General features: G+C 36.9%; 1 protein-coding gene across 1 annotated transcript in view; it reads left to right on the top strand.

Moving 5' to 3' along the window:
* Nucleotides 1–410: 410 nt before the first annotated feature.
* Nucleotides 411–18,040, top strand: part of SNTG1 (syntrophin gamma 1) — a 489,887-nt gene continuing 472,257 nt past the window's right edge. The window contains 2 exon segments of the mRNA XM_078151780.1: nucleotides 411–416; nucleotides 1,009–1,143. Of these exon segments, the coding sequence (XP_078007906.1) occupies nucleotides 411–416; nucleotides 1,009–1,143 (141 nt within the window).

Raw genomic sequence — 18,040 nt, 5'->3', positions numbered from 1 at the left:
GGTGATTTCATCAGTACATTTATTTCCTCTACCACAGAAGCATGACAGAATTCCTTTGTGCCTTAATTATTGGTCTTAATGACATAATACAGCTGAAAATTTTCATCACTTAGTAGGCAACTTTCTGAAGATGAGTTTATCCACCTTAGATAGGCCAATCCTTTGGAAGATAGTCATGGACTGAGCCCACACTGGAAACATTTTGCATCTTGGTAGGACTTAACAGAGCTTTTAATCTTTTGGCATTGATCTTAAGAACTCAGGCTCACCTCCACAACATAATAATGAATCAGGGTAGGTAATTAAAATGTCTCAAACAATTGGTTACCCTACTGTCTCTTTTCTCCCCACAGAACCAATTTGCTCAATACTTTATAACCTTTTTTTTCCTGTGGGGGATGGAGTGGGGGATGGTGGTAGGGACAAATATACTCTGGCTCCCTCCTAAAGGGCATGGATTAATGGATTGCTTTCTATAGAGATTGTTTATGCCAGAGCATGTACGTACCTGCCTATGAAGACAAAATACTCATGCCCAAATCCATGAGAAGTGCTCCAAATCAACTTCCTGCTATATTTCTATTGTATAGTTGTGTAAAAGGGGATGCGTAATTCCTGAAGTACCAGAGTAATGTTAAGAAAGACAATTCATATCCTATATTGTCACCCTGCAATTAAAAACATTCAAAACCAAGACTTAGAGTTCTTATTATTTAGGAAAACTGGAGGCAAAATTCTTATTTTTAACAGAGAATCTTGCTGTTCATTTTCTGACCCACAAACTCAATTTCCTCATAGCTTTACTTTGATTTAAATGGCTACTTTCTTTTTCTTTATGCAGAAGAAGCTCTGTTAAAGCTTTAATCCTACATTCATTATGGTATATGCCCAGCTTACAAATGCTATTTATTCTTGATGTTTTAATGTAATTTGGCCATTGAAATAACAATCTGGAAACTAAGCATACTATTTCCCCTCTCTTTCTTTCCTTTTTTTTTTTCACTAAAGACAAAGACAGGAATTTGTTTGCTGCAGGATGGTAATCAGGAGCCTTTCAAAGTGCGACTGCACCTAGCCAAAGATATTTTGATGATCCAGGAGCAGGATGTGATATGTGTGTCTGGCGAGCCTTTCTATTCTGGTGTAAGTAGTTTTTCTTGTGTTGAAGTTTTGTTTTTGTTTTTGTTTTTATTTTAATCAATCTATTCAGAGAACCTGCTCAATGTGTCCTTACCTACAAGAACTACATAATAGTACTGCCTATGTGTACCTCTTGTTAAATCAAAGAGAAAAAATATTTTCCTTGACATAATACCCATTTTGACCTAGAACTGAACACCAAGTACTGTTGTTTAATCTGATGTTTTATTGTCTCTTATTTTTATTATATAAATAGAGTGGCTCTCATTCTCTCTAGTCACCAAAAAATATTCAGATGACATGCCCAGCCCTCCTTCCATTTCCCATAGGACCTTCATGAGTAATGTGTGAGTTACTCTACCCTGGTACTGGTATTGTATTGCCATCACATTTGACTTTTGGAGTCAGTGTTCAGACAATTTACTTCACTCATTTTCAGTGAAGCAGGAGGGTGATATGTAGCCTGTCACTGAACCTTGTGTGAATGCTTTTCCAAGTGGATCACATATGAATAATTGCATGGGTGTCATTGATGGAATGATGTCAGAGTTGTAGTGTTTTCTTCTGTTGACATTAAACTGCTGTTAAGGTCTGTGAATTTTATCTTAAAAGTTAGATTTTCCTAGCACCAAAGTAAAGGCCTAGAATATTTCATTAGTTCAAATTAAATTTTATTGACTAAAAAAGAATTAACCACTTCTTTTTTAGCCTGCATGTTTCATTTTGAAAATGTTGTGTTATGCTTATGCCAAATTCTATCCAACATAACATAGAAAGGCTTTATTTTCTGAGTATAACCAGCCTCCAGAGTGTGGTTGCATAGGCTTATAGGAACTATATCCAAGGAAACATCCTAGGTTTCCCTTGCTTAGAAAGGAAGAATGAGTGGCTCTAAGCCAGGTACTTGCTGCTCCTACAAACCTAAAGTCCAACTCCAACTCACATAGCCATTCAAAGGATCGCAATCCTTTCCCCTCCAAGACAGAAGAGCCCCCATTGTCACTTTGGAAGGACTATATATATAATTGTTATAGGTCTATGCAGCACCACTCTAGAGCCTGGTTACACAAGGGTTGCCCTATCTGCTTTGAGAATGTTGTTGAAGAGGGGCCATTGAACGACCTGCTCTATCTTGCTCTATTGATTAACCTGCTCCCTTTGGGTATTCAGAACACATTCATAAAACATTAACAGTTTTGCCTTAGATTGATTACTCTTTGTTGCTTGTTGTTGAACTAGTGTTTCCCTGCTGTCTAATGCCCCGTGGGACCGAGGCAAGGTCTTAAATCAGGAGGATCCTTCCAACTAAGGATAATGGACATTTCACAGACTGTTAACTATCTTTTTGTCACAGAACATTTAAATCATCTTGAATCATGTGCTGCAGTTGTCAAAGCTGATTAGAGAAATCCCATAAGGCTACTCTTCCTTCACCTTAGTTAGTGACAGGATAGTGCTAAATTTATTTTGTATTCTCAGAAAGTAAGACTGATGTTTGTACTTGTATGATTGATGTAAGCCAACATTATTTTTAGCTTGTATCTAGAATGCATGCACTCTAGCAGGTCCAGTACTCAAAACAGTCTTTATTTGTGAGTTTTGTCAGTAAAGATGATGTTTAAGGCAGTGGTGCACAGACATTGTCTTAGTATAAGGAGAATTGGAACCAAAAAAAAATGAAAAAAGCTCAGAATGACAGAGAAAACTTAGATCAAAAACCATGACAGAAAAATCAACCTGTTATATTTGTGAAGTATCAAATCAATAGCTCAAGATATTGCATTTTCTCTCTCTCTTTGAACAATGATAACATCAGGAGTGGGATTATAAGCTCCTCATTCACCACTGCACAGCAGACATACTCTCCTCTGCCTGACATAAACAGGAGTTGATCAGAGAAAAGACACCTAAAGGAAAAGCTATCTCAACTGTTTATATCAAGAGCTCTACACTCCTTTCTTTGCACTCCCAAAATCATTGATACTATCAGACCTCTGAGGCTACAAAATAGATGTGGGTGGCCAGAGAAGGCCCTGGCAAACTGAAGCCATGCTAGAGCACCAAGAGATGGCATTCTGTTACCTCTACTGCCTTCCATTTTAACTATGAATAAGGGAGATACAGTAAAGATCCACATCATTCTATCCATTTCTGAAGTTTCCTGACAGAATGATGACCTTGAAATTTGATATTTACTCTCTTGGTCCTTTGAGGAATCCTTTCAGCTTATAAATGTTAAAAGACTGAGGCTTTTTCTTAAGCTACTCTGTACTGATGACTGCAGCCAGAGAATATATACTATACATATGTGTATGTGTAGTATATATCTGTATTATATATACACATGTATAGCATATATATATATATATATATATATATATATAGTATGTATATATAAATATATGCATATGTTTATGTGTATTCTGTATATATGTATGTAAGCACATCATATATGCACATATATGATATATATGAGATCACAAACTATTTGGTAGAGTCATCACAGAGGTATATACTACTAATCTTGCTAAAGAATCCTGAATGTCCCCATTCCATACTAAGAATCTCAAAGCTGAAAGGTGTCATCAAAATGATATGATAACCAGATAGGCAAAGGAGTAGAAATTAAAACCAGGTTCAGTACCAAGATTCATCTAGGCTCTCTTTTTGTAAAGCTAATGTTAATTAAATACTTTTCAATGATGTTCAGCATAGCTAGGAAAGAGGCAAAAATTGGCATTCCTAATTCTTCATTTCAACTCTCTGTACCCCTGTTTGTGCCCTTAGTGCTCTCATACTCAAACACTCCCTTAGTGCTCTCATACTCAAACACTCCCTTAGATAAGTGATTGCTGAGAATCTGGGACTTTTTTGTTGTTATTCTTCAGTTGTTTAAGTCATGTCCCACACTTCATTAAACTATTTGGAGTTTTCTTGGCAAAGATACTGGGCTGGTTTGCCATTTTCTTCTCCAGCTCATTTTACAAATGAGGAAACTGAAGCAAACGGGTTAAGTGACTTGCTCAGGGTGTCACAGCTAGTAAATGTCTGAGGCCAGATTTGAACTCAGGTCTTCCTGACTTAACTCTAGCACTTTATCTACTTTGCCACATAGCTTCACTTACTTTGCTTTATTCCATCTATTAAAAATGACCCATCTAATACCATATTCCCTCAGGACCTCCCTTGATTCTGGTCTGCATGTCTTTATGATGCCAGCTGTCAGAGTACAGTGATTACAAGGTATCAAACTCTAAATCCACTTAAAGAGCTACCAAGCTGGGGAACTGTTCAATCTATTACACATCAATAAACTTAGCTAAAAGAGGCAGAGATATCAGGATCTGTTTCATAAAAATGATGGCAGTACAAGATAAGCTAGAGTGGTATATATGACAGATACTTGACCTGGATTGATGATGGAATGATAAGAAGTTGGCATGTAATCTATATAAGCAATATGGTGGGTGGAATTGGCAACTGGGTTTCAGCAAGCTTCAGAATGATGACATGAAATAGTTCTCTGGGGTCTTAAAAACAATCGATGGGCCATGGTATTCAGTCATTGCTTCCCTACTCGACAAAGATGAAAACTGAACATTGAACATCTGGCAATCCCAGAATTATAGGCAATGCACTTTTAGATAGTACGTAATCAGTCATCTCAGTTTGACCTCTATGACCTTACTATGTTCTTGAAGTTAAAGGTGACTTATGTCAGTGTTGTAGGATTGGTGCTATCTCCGAAATTGAAATATTTTGTGCTTTATAACCACTCTCATCTGGCAGAACATCTGGTACTGGTGAAATCTATACAGATAGCTATAACTCAGCTACTGCAGAAGTCATTTTGATAAGAAAGAAATGGCAATATAAGCCCAGAATTTTAAGTACCCATTACTTGTGCATTTCTACTAGTCCAAAGATATCTGTGCAAATGGAAATTACCATTAATGTATACTACTGTCATCTGTCATCAGAAAGGCTAAGAAGAATGCCTAGATTTTGAGGTTATGTTTATGGATTTAACCAGGTTAACTAACTCTGCACATCTCATTGATATATGTATGAAATCTTGCAATAGAAATCTTCTAAAAATTTATGAACATAATTAATTTTATGAAGGAACAGTCTCCAGAACTACAAATCATTCCCTATGTCCCAGACACTGTGATAGGTAGTAACTTTAAAAAGATAATTATGTCACACCCATGATATCAAGGCACTCACAATCTAATGAGGGAAAGTTTAAATAAATAAATAAATAGATAAACAAACAAATAAATAAATAAACAAACAATAAATAAATGAATGAATGAATAAACAAATAAATAAATAAATAAACCTGAAATATTGAAAAAGAGATCTAGGCAAAGTGATATTAGGAATTTGCAGAGGAAAAGATATTGAATGTTATTTATGGCAAAAATAAATAGATATGTAGATGATAGATAAATAGATAGATAGATAGATAGATAGATAGATAGATAGATATAGATAGATAGATAAGACTGACTATACCTCCCTCAGCTTTCTTTCCCCTTTCTTGGAAGTCCTGGAAGACAGAGTACCAAATGCTTCCCAATGCCTCAGATCACTTCATCTTGCATCTGCTGCCCTGTTGTTGAGTCATTTTCAGTAAGATCTGACTCTTTGTGACCCTGTTTGGTGTTTTCTTGGCAAAGATATAAGAGTGGTTTGGCATTTTCTTCTCCAGCTCCTTTTATAGATGAAGAAATTGAGGCAAACAGAGTTAAGTGATTTGCCCAAGGTCATAGAGCTAGTAGATGTCTAAGGCCAGCTTTGAACTCAGGAAGAAGACTTCAGGCTTGGCAATTTTATCCACTGTACCCTCTAGCTGCTCTGCCTGTTTTCAACTCAATGGATCACAGTACATCCTGGTGTTGAATCCTCCCTCCTCCCAACACCCCCTTTTTTCCTGTCTCCTTTCATGTGCTGTTTCCCCTTTAGATTGCAGCTCATTCAGGGTACAGATGATCTTTCTTTTTATTATTTTCTCCCCACAGCTTAACACAGTTCCTGGAACATCATACGTGCTTAATAAATGTTTATTGGATTCGATTTTGGATTGTTCCTTTGACTCTTTTTTCTTTTTTTTGGTAGAAGGAATTCCTAATGAGGAAACTTTTTTTTTAATGAGGAAACTTCTACCAATAGAGATCAATACACTTTCTGGACCTTATGGATTAGCAGAATCACCTGGAGCACTGAGCCATTAAATATGTGTCTGAGGCAAGACTTGAACCAAGAATTTCCTGAGTTTGAGCAGGGCTCTTTATCCACTATATTATCTTCTCTCTCCTGAGAGGCAATTGAAATCATAGGTCCAGCATGGCCATGAACAAATACACACCCATAGAGCAAGTATGCTCTGGCCTACTATTTCAGAGTCAAGCTAGGTATACCTTTCCTGAAGGGTGCTTGGGAGAGAGGGAGGGAGGGAAAGAAGGAGAGAGAGAGGGAGGGAGGGAAAGAAGGAGAGAGAGAGAGAGAGAGAGAGAGAGAGAGAGAGAGAGAGAGAGAGAGAGAGAGAGAGAGAGAGAGAGAGAAAGAGTAGTGATGCTTGGTGGCTCCTTGAAGACAAAAGCTACCTTTCTTTTTGTGTGTATTTGTATCCCCATCAGTTAGCACAATTTCTAATATGTGGTTGTAAGCACTTAATAAATACTTATTGCCTTCCCTGAAGGGTTTATGGGTATTTTTCTATTGCCTTTAACTTAAGTACTATGTGAATGGGTTTCTCCCCCACAGTTAGTTATCAGTGACTAGTGTCCTAATTCCATTTGACTATCTAGCATCTATTCATTATTACAAAGAAATATTTACTTCAAAGCATAGGCAAGAATAAAAGTACAAACATTTTCCCCTCAATATCTTCTGGGTATACTCTCTCCTATGCTATCTTTGGTCTCTTGGGAAAGTTGACATAAATTTAGTCCATTTGATACATAATATTAATACCACTAAGTTGACATCTATAGGCGGCATCGCAGTTGATTGAATACTTGTCTCATTTACCCCTTGGCTGGGCTCCAAAGGTCACTGACAAAGATCCCTCCTTTCTCTTCAGCACATCCATTTTGAGCTAATTCCAAAACTCTTACCTATACCACCTATGCAACAACCTTTCAAGAGATTTTCTGATAAGTGGTCATCTATGAAGACATCTGATGTGTGTATCACAAGGAACTAAGAGAAATGATTTTCTCAATGAAATGTATATAGTGTAGTCAAGATTCCAGCTCTGCCTCCAACACCAGCACCTCTTCCATTGCCTCAGGTCAGGTCCATTTGCTCAAGATATACTTCACTTTGTTCTGATGGTCAGAGAGTGAGCCTCCTCTGTCCCTGCAACAAAAATAAAGAGAAAAAGCAGTTGCCCTCTAAGACAAGTTGAGAGGACCTCAGAAAAGACAGGACCTCCAGGGGCTGAGGTTTGGCCTGAGTGAAGCGTAGACACCTCCAGGTCAATTCCACTGACTTAACAAAAAGCTGACCCTGGAGTGGCTCTGTCAGGAAGCTGAATGGACTTCAAGAAATTTTGCCTCAACTTTCACTTCACTCATCGCCTCAAGAAATTTCACCTCATGAAGTTTTACCTCACAAACTTCCATCTGAAAACCAGCAGAGGCTGAGTGAGGGAAGACTGAAGGACCACTTGCTGTTTCTTGGAGCCAGGCTTAGCAGTGCTGACACCAGATGTGATCCTGGGCTGTGGCAGTGGGCAAGGAAGAGTGAACACAAGTCCAGTGAGGGCAGTGCTGCAAGAAGCAAGGACATTTTGGGTACAGTTTGGCTGGGGTTCCTAACTGTGGCTTAGGAAAGGAGAGAATTCCTTGAGGTTGAACCCTTGGACAGATTTCTGAAAATAACAATAAGGAGGACCTGAGGCCTAAGGCATATTACCCACAACTCAGGATTAAAATTTAATGATAGTGATAAGCAGCTAAAAATAAAATAAAGCAAGTTAATGAGTAAGCAAAAGAAAAAGAACCAGACCATAGATAGATAAAAAGATCTAGGTTCACATGCAGAGGAAGATAATGAGGTTAAAAAAAAAGCCACTCATCCCAAAGAATGATGTCAAATGGTTACAAGCCCGCCTGAAAAGAACACTTGGCAGAACTTAAAAGGAATTCAAAACTAAAATAAGACAGAGTGAGGAAAAATTAGGGGAAAAATAAAAGCAATGTAAGAAAATTTTGCAAAAAAAGTTAATCAGGTGGAAAAAGAGATACAGAATCCTAAGGAACAAAGTAACTCCTTGAAAACTAGAACTGAGCAAGTAAAATCAAATGACGTTATAAGACAACAAGAAACAACAAAACTAGAAAAAATAGAAAATAATCCAAAATATCTCATTAGAATAACAACTGATTTGGAGAACAAACTGAGGAAAGAGAATTATCAGAGTACCTGAAAGTTATGATTAAAAAAATATTTTGGATATAATATTACAAGGAATTTTAAGGAAAATTGCCCTAAAGTTCTAGAATTGGGTTTTGTTAAAAGCCAGTATGTCTCCGGTTATCAGCTTTGTGGGACAAAGCCTATGGTTTTAGATTATAATTGTATGATAAGAAAAGTAAACAGAGGGAATTTTAAGGGGAGGTAACATTTGTTTTGAATTTTATTAGTCAGGAGGTACTATTGCTTCATGGTAGATGGCATGAGACAGGGTAGTTCAGCTATTTCCAGACCATTACATGATGGATGCATCAAATAAGAGATAATGGGTTTTTTTAAAAGTAGGTATTAATAGAGCTAAGGGTAGAACTTATAGGTTTGTACGATTTAAAGCTGGAATATGCCTTACAAATCATTTAGCTCAACTCCCTAGTTTTACAAAAGAGGAAACTGAGGACTAGAGAAATGAAGTGACTTGCTCAAGTTAACAGAGTACCAGACTGGCAACTGATTATCATCCAAAAGTAAGTTCTGGGTCTCTGTTAATTAAATATCCCCAACTAATAACATTAGCTATAATAATAATTAACAAAAAATTTAGAAGCTTTAGAATTTACAAAGCATTCTCCTCATAACAGTCCCTATATGGTGTAATCTTAGTATTTCCTATTAATAGGTAAAGAGAATGAGGCTCATAATACTTAGGCGACTTTTCTGGCTTCTGTGACTACTGGGTGGCAGAAGCAGGTGGTATTTAAGGCCTAGTCTTCTGACTCCAAGTCCAATGAACCTTCTGCTACACTTAATTGATCAGTTACCTAATAGCCTCATTAAACTCAATCAACAAATTTTTTGATTTCTCTTTAACACTTCAACAGTTCAAAGAATCCATTATCTCATCAGAGCAGGTAATCCTGTTATTGAAAATCACAACCTATTTCCACTCTCTTATTTTGAGCAATACTTGCCCATGTTATTCCATAAAACCTCCATAGAGGATTACCCTCAATTACTAGAAACATTTTGGGCCTCTTTTTACATTTTGAGAGCACAGATGTCTACTCAGGCTGCTTATCTCTTGTTCTTCAATCTTGTTACTTACCCAATTTATAGATATACAAATATATAACAATACATAAACATATATGTATATGTATATGTTCCATCTTTTCTTGTTCATAGATCATCATTGGAAATATACAGTATACTTATGCCCAATTTGTATCTCTCCATTGACTTTTGTTTCACTGGAAATTTTGATTCTTTGGAGATAATACTTTCAAAATTCACAAGCATACAGAATTACAGAGAAAAAAATGTATTGAAAAGGATAGGTGGGGCAGCTAGGTGGCGCAATGCATAGAGCACTGGCCCTGGAGTCAGGAGGACCTGAGTTCAAATTTTGCCTCAGACATATTACACTTACTAGATGTGTGAACTCTGGCAAGTCACTTAACCCCATCGCCTAGCCAAAAAAATAAAAAAGAAATAAAGAAATAAAAAGAAAAGGATAAGCTTTGTGAAAAGGAGCAGCCTGGGAAAATTGAAAGCACTTTGAAATTTTTACTCCAAAGACAATCAAGATGTCTTCTTGCTGTTCAATTTTGTTGCCATTTTCCATCTTCAACGCATGTCATATTGCATAGGTACACATGTATACATGCATTTATGACGTGCATGACATGTAGAGATATATAAAATGACATATGTGAGTAAAGTGGGCGGATCAGTTGATTAATTTTATGATCAATCAGTTTGCTATACTTATGAGGTGGTTAGGCTTGGTGATATCTGATGGGCACCTTCTGATGAAAACAGTGATCATATTCCGTATTTTGTTGAGAGGGTGGAGGGGCTTTTAAGGGGGTCCAAGGACTGGGGCACTCTAAGCATGATTGTTTAGGACTCAAAAGGGTGCAAAGCCTCTTTCCTGCTCTATGCTAACCTATAAAAGAAAGCTAGGTACTGATTGCTATTCCCTTCCATTTCTTTTATTTTCTTCCTTTTTCTTTTCTTTTTCTCTTCTCTTCTTCTCTTCTCTTCTCTTCTCTTCTCTTCTCTTCTCTTCTCTTCTCTTCTCTTCTCTTCTCTTCTCTTCTCTTCTCTTCTCTTCTCTTCTCTTCTCTTTTCTATATGTGTCTTTTCATAGGACAAAACAGAGCTTGGTAGAAAGGGCCTGTGTTCTTATCAAAAGGAGAGATTGAAGGAGAGATTATGCATTTCCTGCCCCATGGCTTTCTTGACCACTCAGCAGAGAGTGAGTTGGTGAGTCAGTAAGCATTTATTAGTTGCCAGCTCTGTGCCAGGTACTATTGTAAAGGCTGCTAAGTATGGAAGAGACACGATAGTGGATTTTTCCAGCTTAAAAGATATCAGGAATCTGGATAATGGTACAGTTTCCGCAAATGAGGTAAAAGACAGAAGTAGACTCTGTGTGGCCTCAAAGATGAATTCATGGGATCATAGAGATCATTAAGTTCAACCTCTTAATTTTACATATGAGAGAGGTACAGAGAGAGATGAAAGAACTTGTCCAAGGTCATGTAGGCAGAGCTTGGATTCAAACCCAGGTCATCTTACTATAAAATCTATGCTCTTTCCATTACATAATACTAGGACAATGCTCCTGAACCCACAATTTCCTTTGTTAAGGAAAGGGAAATATAGCTTTTGTACTCAATAATATCTCATAATCTGTTTTTTAACTGAAGAAGGAAAATTTATGTAGCACCCACCTTGAGTTATTGCAACAACAGGTAGCTACCTTACTAAGTAAGAGAGTCTTGGAATCTGGGTTGCTTGCCAGAAAAGTAGGGTGTTTTAGAAACAAGCTTCAAGGCTCCTGAGTAATATAAAATATAAAACTCAAATGATTAGAAACTTTCTACCCCTTCCACCATGGCTCTCCATGGGAGTGATTCCTGCAGTAAAGATCTGATAGGAAGGGAGATGCCTGTACATAAACTTCAAAGTATATTTACCTTCCAGTAGACATGAGTAGTGTATAAAATGGGAAATTTTTGTATAAGTAGGAATTTATTATCAAGGTGAAAGCTGCTATGAAAGTTTTCTGCCTTGTGAAAAGAACAATGATTGAACTTAGACTCTTTTGTGATTTTCGAAAAGTCACTTAACCTCTCTCAGCTCCAGTTTCCTCAGCCATAGAAAGAAGATAATAATAGCACTTAACCTCAAAAAAATATTATAAGGTTCCAATGATATAATATAGAGAGTCCTAAAAATTGTAGTGCAATTTAAAGCTATTAAGTCTTAAAACTGCACTAAGACTCTGCAGATGGTCTGTATATATGAAGTATTTTTGTAGACCATGAAGCACTACATAAATGGAAGCTGTTTTAACTACTGACAGAAGGAATTGTTTTTCAGGTAGAAGTTGTATGAGATGGCCATTGAGATCCCTTCTGGCTCTGAAATTTTGTGATTCTGGTATTCTTTTTAAACTGTTTTCCTCATTCATATAATGGATGATAGCAGGAGTTTTGTGAGGATATTGTATAAGAAAGATGTTTTAGAAATGTGAACTATTATTTAATTAGATGAAAAATAGCCATACGCAAAAATCAATTTAGGAACTAGAGAGAAAATAAGTCTCTCCTTGTTTTGATTGAAAAGATTCCTAAGTCTATAAGATGCTAGTAAATCACCTTTCTTTCCACTCTTTATCAACTATTTGTTGAAGCAGCCAGAGCTATCACCTCTAGGGCAGTTATTAGAACTGACAATGCTCAGACTCCAGCAGTGATGGCAGCCACCCTGCAAAGCCCAGTAGTTGTTGCCATAATGATTATTCTGGCTTTCATAAAGCATATTCTAGCGAAGGCAGCATGTTAATAGGCAAAAGTATGATGGACCAGCATCTTCAGTCAGAGACTCTTCTTTGTATCCATTGGTGACAGTAGGTAGAGCCTCTAGTAGTAGACTGATTCCTTGTGATGAACCAATGACTCAGGGCTTCAAATGTTACTAGCTTAAGCCATGCCGCAGGGGAATGAGGGAACATTGACAAATAGTAGCCCTATAACAGAAACTCTGTGGGGGTACAATTTTTGTATGAGATGGGGTTTAGGGAACTGGCAAATCTTGGGTTATGGGTTGGTGGGAAGGGAAGGTCACTGAGAGGACTAATTCCTAGTCTTTTGACGAGAATCAAACCATAACAGTTAGGGAAGGAAACACTGGTGAAAATCAGACTCAAAGCATTGATCAATTAACCTAATGAGGGCTAAGCAATCCTGGCAATTCAGCAAGATGGTCATGGGCTCTATGAGGCTTGTACACAATGCTTCATTTGCTTCTGGACCACTGGGGGCTGTCTGTTTCAAGTGTGTTCTGCCCACACAGTATTGGTTCTTGGTTCACTAATGAGTATCACCTGGTACTGACAAGATATGCCTTGACTGGAATTCATCTGAATTGTCTTTCTATGAGCAGGATAGGTTTATTTATAAGTCATTCACAATCCATTTCAGTGCCATAATGTCACTGGTTTGAGCTTACTATTTCTTCAGCTAAAAATAATAACTTTTTAAAAGAAATACCTGCGTAGTACTATCAAACTGAGTTAAAAATACTTGTAAACAATGTTTTATAGGCAAATTTCTGTCACAGTTTGTAGCAAGGACAGCTAGATAGAGCCACAATTTACAAACAATGAAGAATCTCAGTTTCAGCAGGTATGGAGGCAAAGGTAACTGTCCCTCCAAAAATGTGTCATTTTAAATTTTTGTTACCTGTTAAAGGTATGAGGAAGAATCTTAAAGTTGCTTTAATGTTCATTTTTCTGATCATCAGTGATTAGAGCATTTTTTAAAATGTGGCTATTGATTTGGTTGTATTTTTAGAACATTGCCTGTTCATACAAGGAGGTTAGTGTGCATAGGAACAAGGTTCATACCTTTAGACCTTCAAGAGAAAGTCAGTGATAATTCACTCCAACCTCTATTATAGATGATAACACTGAGTCCAAGAGATGATGTGATTTGCCCCGAGATCACTCAGCTTTTAAGTAGCAGACCAGCTCACACTGACTATCCCATTGCCTGAAAACTGTAAGGCATTCAAATAAATGTTTGTTGAATGAAAGAATGAATGGCCTGGTTAATTGCTCGTTTCTGTCTCCACTATGTATACATAGCATCAGAAACAGGAACTCTTTAGTGATTATTATACCTGAGAAATGCAAAGTATACTAATAATTTATTTTTTGTTAAAATTAGGAAATGATACCTCATCAGGAATGTACTGTACATGCAAAGAATTTGTCATGATTATTGCTTATGACGGGAAGTGCTCCTAATACAGCATTAGAGTTAAGGAGCTTAGGGATATACTGAAGATTACAAGTTTATGACTTTTATCTTGTATCTAAGAAAACTGACTAATGAAATATAGATTAAATATATATTGATAGGCTATATTGTACATTTTTACATGTGTGATGTCTATTGTGCGTCAATGATGTCCATTAGGATCACACACTCCTAAAAGAAAAGCATATGATCTGGAATGTAATACTATTAGTATAGTACCAAAAAAAACCTATGTGTGATTAAGGACAATAAATATTTTAGTTATGAGGAATAAGAACACAGATGTGACAGTTCATATAGGCATTTTACATTCAGATAGGTACTTTACAGTTTGCAGGGTGTTTCCACATAGATTATTTCATTTGATCTTCACAACAGTTGAAGAGTATTATCCTGCCCATTTTAGGGATGAGTAAACTAAGATGTGACCTAGGTCTTCAATGTTATTTTTACCATTCTGGGATGTTGTGATCTAAAGCAATATTATATGATAATAGTCCTCTTGAATTCAAACCTTCTCATTCTAAGAAGTACAAAAGGATTATAGTAAATTCCCTCATTTATATATACAACATGTGCTTTGTACCCTTAGCTTGGACTTGAGATGAAACATTAAAGTATAGATAGACCCTAGACCTTGGCTTCCCAAAATACTATGTGGCTTGTTACCAGGCAACAGTTCTTACAGTACCTACATGTGTTAACTAAACACAATTCCAATCCTGCTCCCAGGCATAGACTGATTGATGAGTTGGGCAACATAGAAAATGTTGGAAACTCCATTTTTTCCCTTTCTCCTTGGAAAGCAGAAAGGAATGAGAAAAGGTGAATATGAAGGGGTTAGAGAGATACTTTGGTCCTTCAGTAATCTAACACTAACACACACTCACTGAGCACAAAGAAATCAGACATATGAAATACAGAGCAGAATTTGGGAAACTGACATAATTTGTTTAGAATCATTAGGGAAGAATTGATCTTGAGGGAGGTATTTGTGATTTATTTTATATTTCATAATTATTTTTAAAAAGTGATTATGTTTAAATGGGAAGGATTTTTTTAAATGTTTTATAAATCAGCAAATACAATCTGGTTTAAATCCATGCTTTATATATGTCTTGAAGCTGTAGAACACGGATGGGAGTAGGTCTGTCTGCTTTTTTTTTTAACATTGAAATAAGTGCTGTTTCTGAGAGTCTCAACAATTTTTGCTGCCTCTCTACAGTCTCTACTAGACAATCTGCATCAGCTCTTTTGTACTGTATTTGGAACATGTTCTAAATGTTCTGTGCCCTGAGATTTTGGAGCCAGGATTGTAGGAAATGAGAAGGAGCATTGAAGAAAGATTTTTGATAACCTTGGTATGCTTGCCGGCTGTCATCCAAGAAAATCGGTGTGCCAGCACAAAATCAGCTGTGTAACAAAATTAGCTGACCAAGATGTGTTCAAAGCTAATTATTGCTATGCAAGATGTTCTAGGTAATTTGGGTGATGACATTGGCTAATTAAGATGCATTTTTCTCTGACAGATTGAAAACTCCATCTTGATACCACTGAAGCTCTCTGCCTGAACTGACTGCACCACTGGGCTTGGTTCTATTTTAAGCAATCATTTATTTATTATCCACAGAACAAGAGTTAAGAAAGTAGTTCATGCAGCCCAAGAGTAGCTATTAGTGGATGAGGAGCTTTTCTGAGAGAAGAGTTCCTGCCAATTTTAAGAGAATAAAAATGACTATTTAGCTCACTAGGTGAAAAGCTAGTTTCTCTCTCTTACTTAGGGTACTCCTTTCTATAATTTTTAGGAATTGTTGAAGTATTACTGTATAATGTGTAGAGAGATAAATTGGTGTCGAGAAGACATGGGTTCAAGTCCCACATTTGACATGTACTGGTTTGTACACTGGACACATCACTCCACCTCTTAATACTCTAGGAAGCTCTCAGACTATAAGTTTTACATTTTTATTGCCAGAGTGTCTTTATCCAGTATTCTCTAAACCAATGAAATTGTAGTTTGGGACTAAGAAAGTATTGGAAAGTACTAAAAATTTTCATCTAATAGAATCATAGTTACATAAGTATTTATTGGCTATAAACTCTGTCAGTACCAGGGCCATGTCTTACTTTTTTAAAAAAAAATATCTCCCACAATGCTAAGTAGAGTTCTTTGCAACTCTTAAGTTCTCAATTAATATTTGTTGATTAAAAGAATGAATATATACTGTGTAGGAAAGCCCATTTTCTTTATTAAATCACATTAAACTCTTAAAAATCAGTATTTACAGGTCCATATATAATGGAGGACTAGACAATGAAGGCCCAGTCCTGAGAGCATGCAAACATATGCTCTTCCTGATGTGTTATACGGAGCACACACACTATTTCCTTTTAGTTTCAATCCAATATATATACAGACTGGGCAATGAGGAATTATGATGTTATGAGGTGACAAAGAGTTTTATGCTTGGCTTTGGAACTTAAAGGACTGATGGTGGAACTGGAACATTTTTCATTCAAAAGATTCAATATACTTCTCCTTCAGCTTTTTTGGCATGCCTAGCAATGAACATAGGGAGAGCTATTGAGTGCCTTCAGGTGAGAGAGGGACAATAGCAGGGATTTTAACTGATTTATTTCCCCACCCAAGCTGTCACTTGATTGTAAGAGCATGGTGCCTGTTTCTTTTATCCCTTCTATTTATTTCTACACGATGGATGAATGAGTATACAGAGATGGAATGGACCAGGTTATTACTTTCTGACCTTTGAAAGATTAAAAGAGCCATCAGAAGTCCAGCAACTAGAGTTGATAGCAGTCTGCCAGTGACTGCAGTGGCTGATGTGTAGTAATAAGCCAGCACTGAGCAGCAACCTACTTGCCAAGCCCAGCAGTGAATGAAACCAGTATTTTCCTGCAACCAAAGGAAAAATTAGTCTAATGGCTGCATTACACCTGTATTCCCTCTACTAGTTCTTCCACAGCACTTCCATCACCCCTGAACTTGGTTATACTCTCATCTCTTCCCTGTTTCTTCCTCTTTGTGATCAAATTTAACCTTATACTATCCTGTACTCTAAAATTATGTTCTTCCCTGATCGGTTCACTAGACCACTCTCCTATCTCAAATCTTCCTGTCTCTCTTCAAGCCTTCCAAAGTAACCTTCAATTCCTCTTTTCCCAAATCCATGTCTTTTATCATTCTCATACCATGTCTCTTCCCACCATCTCTTTCTTCACTCCAATCTCAGATGAAGTAGTGGCTGATCTCCTTGCCAAATTCAACCCCCCTATAAACACCCTTGATCCCACCCCCTTCCAATTTACCCTGATCCACTATGATCTCTACTCTTCTTTATTTCCAGTCTTTCTCTATTTATGGGCACTTTCCTTCCCACCTAAAATTCCAAACATGCTTCCCCATCTTTAAGGAACCAAAAACAAACAAAAGCTAACTCTATCCTACCATCCCCACTAGCTATTATCCTGTATTTCGATTCTTCTTCATGGCTTAATTCCTTTAGGAAGCCATCTATAATCAGTGCCCCTACCTTCTCTTACTATCTTCCAAACTCTTTGCAATCTGGCCTCTGATCTCATCAACCAACAGAAACTGCCCTGTCCAAAGTTGCCAGTGAACATTTAATTAATTCTCAATATAATGCTATTTTCCCAATCGTCATCCTTCTTAAACTCTTGAAAACATTTGACACAGCCAATAGTTTCTCTCCTACATATTCTTTCCTTTATATTTATGTGTATGTGTATGTGTGTGTGTATGATATAGTGCTATTTTTTGGTTTTCATGTTGGGTATCTATCATGCTAAGGTATCATATTATGCCTACTATCTTGGATGGTACCCAAGGCTTTGTTCTGAATCATCTCCTTTTTTTCCCTTCAATATTATCTCACTTAATGATCTCATCAACTCTTAATGGCTTCAATTATTATCTCTATTCTGACAACTCCCACTTCTATATAGTAAGCCCTGGTCTCTTTCCCTAGGTTCAGTATTGCAACTCCAACTGCCAATTGGACATCTCAGACTGGATTTCCCTTAATAGAATTCATGATCTTTCCCTCCACACTTTCCCCTCTTCTGAACTTCCATATTATTGCTTATAGTACCATCATCATTCC

This window comes from Phascolarctos cinereus, unplaced genomic scaffold (genome assembly GCF_003287225.1).
Source record: "Phascolarctos cinereus isolate Bilbo 61053 unplaced genomic scaffold, phaCin_HiC Scaffold_4;HRSCAF=312, whole genome shotgun sequence".
NCBI classification, from domain to species: Eukaryota; Metazoa; Chordata; class Mammalia; order Diprotodontia; family Phascolarctidae; genus Phascolarctos; species Phascolarctos cinereus.
Note: the sequence above shows the minus strand (reverse complement) of the source record. Positions and strands in the feature narration are given on the sequence as shown.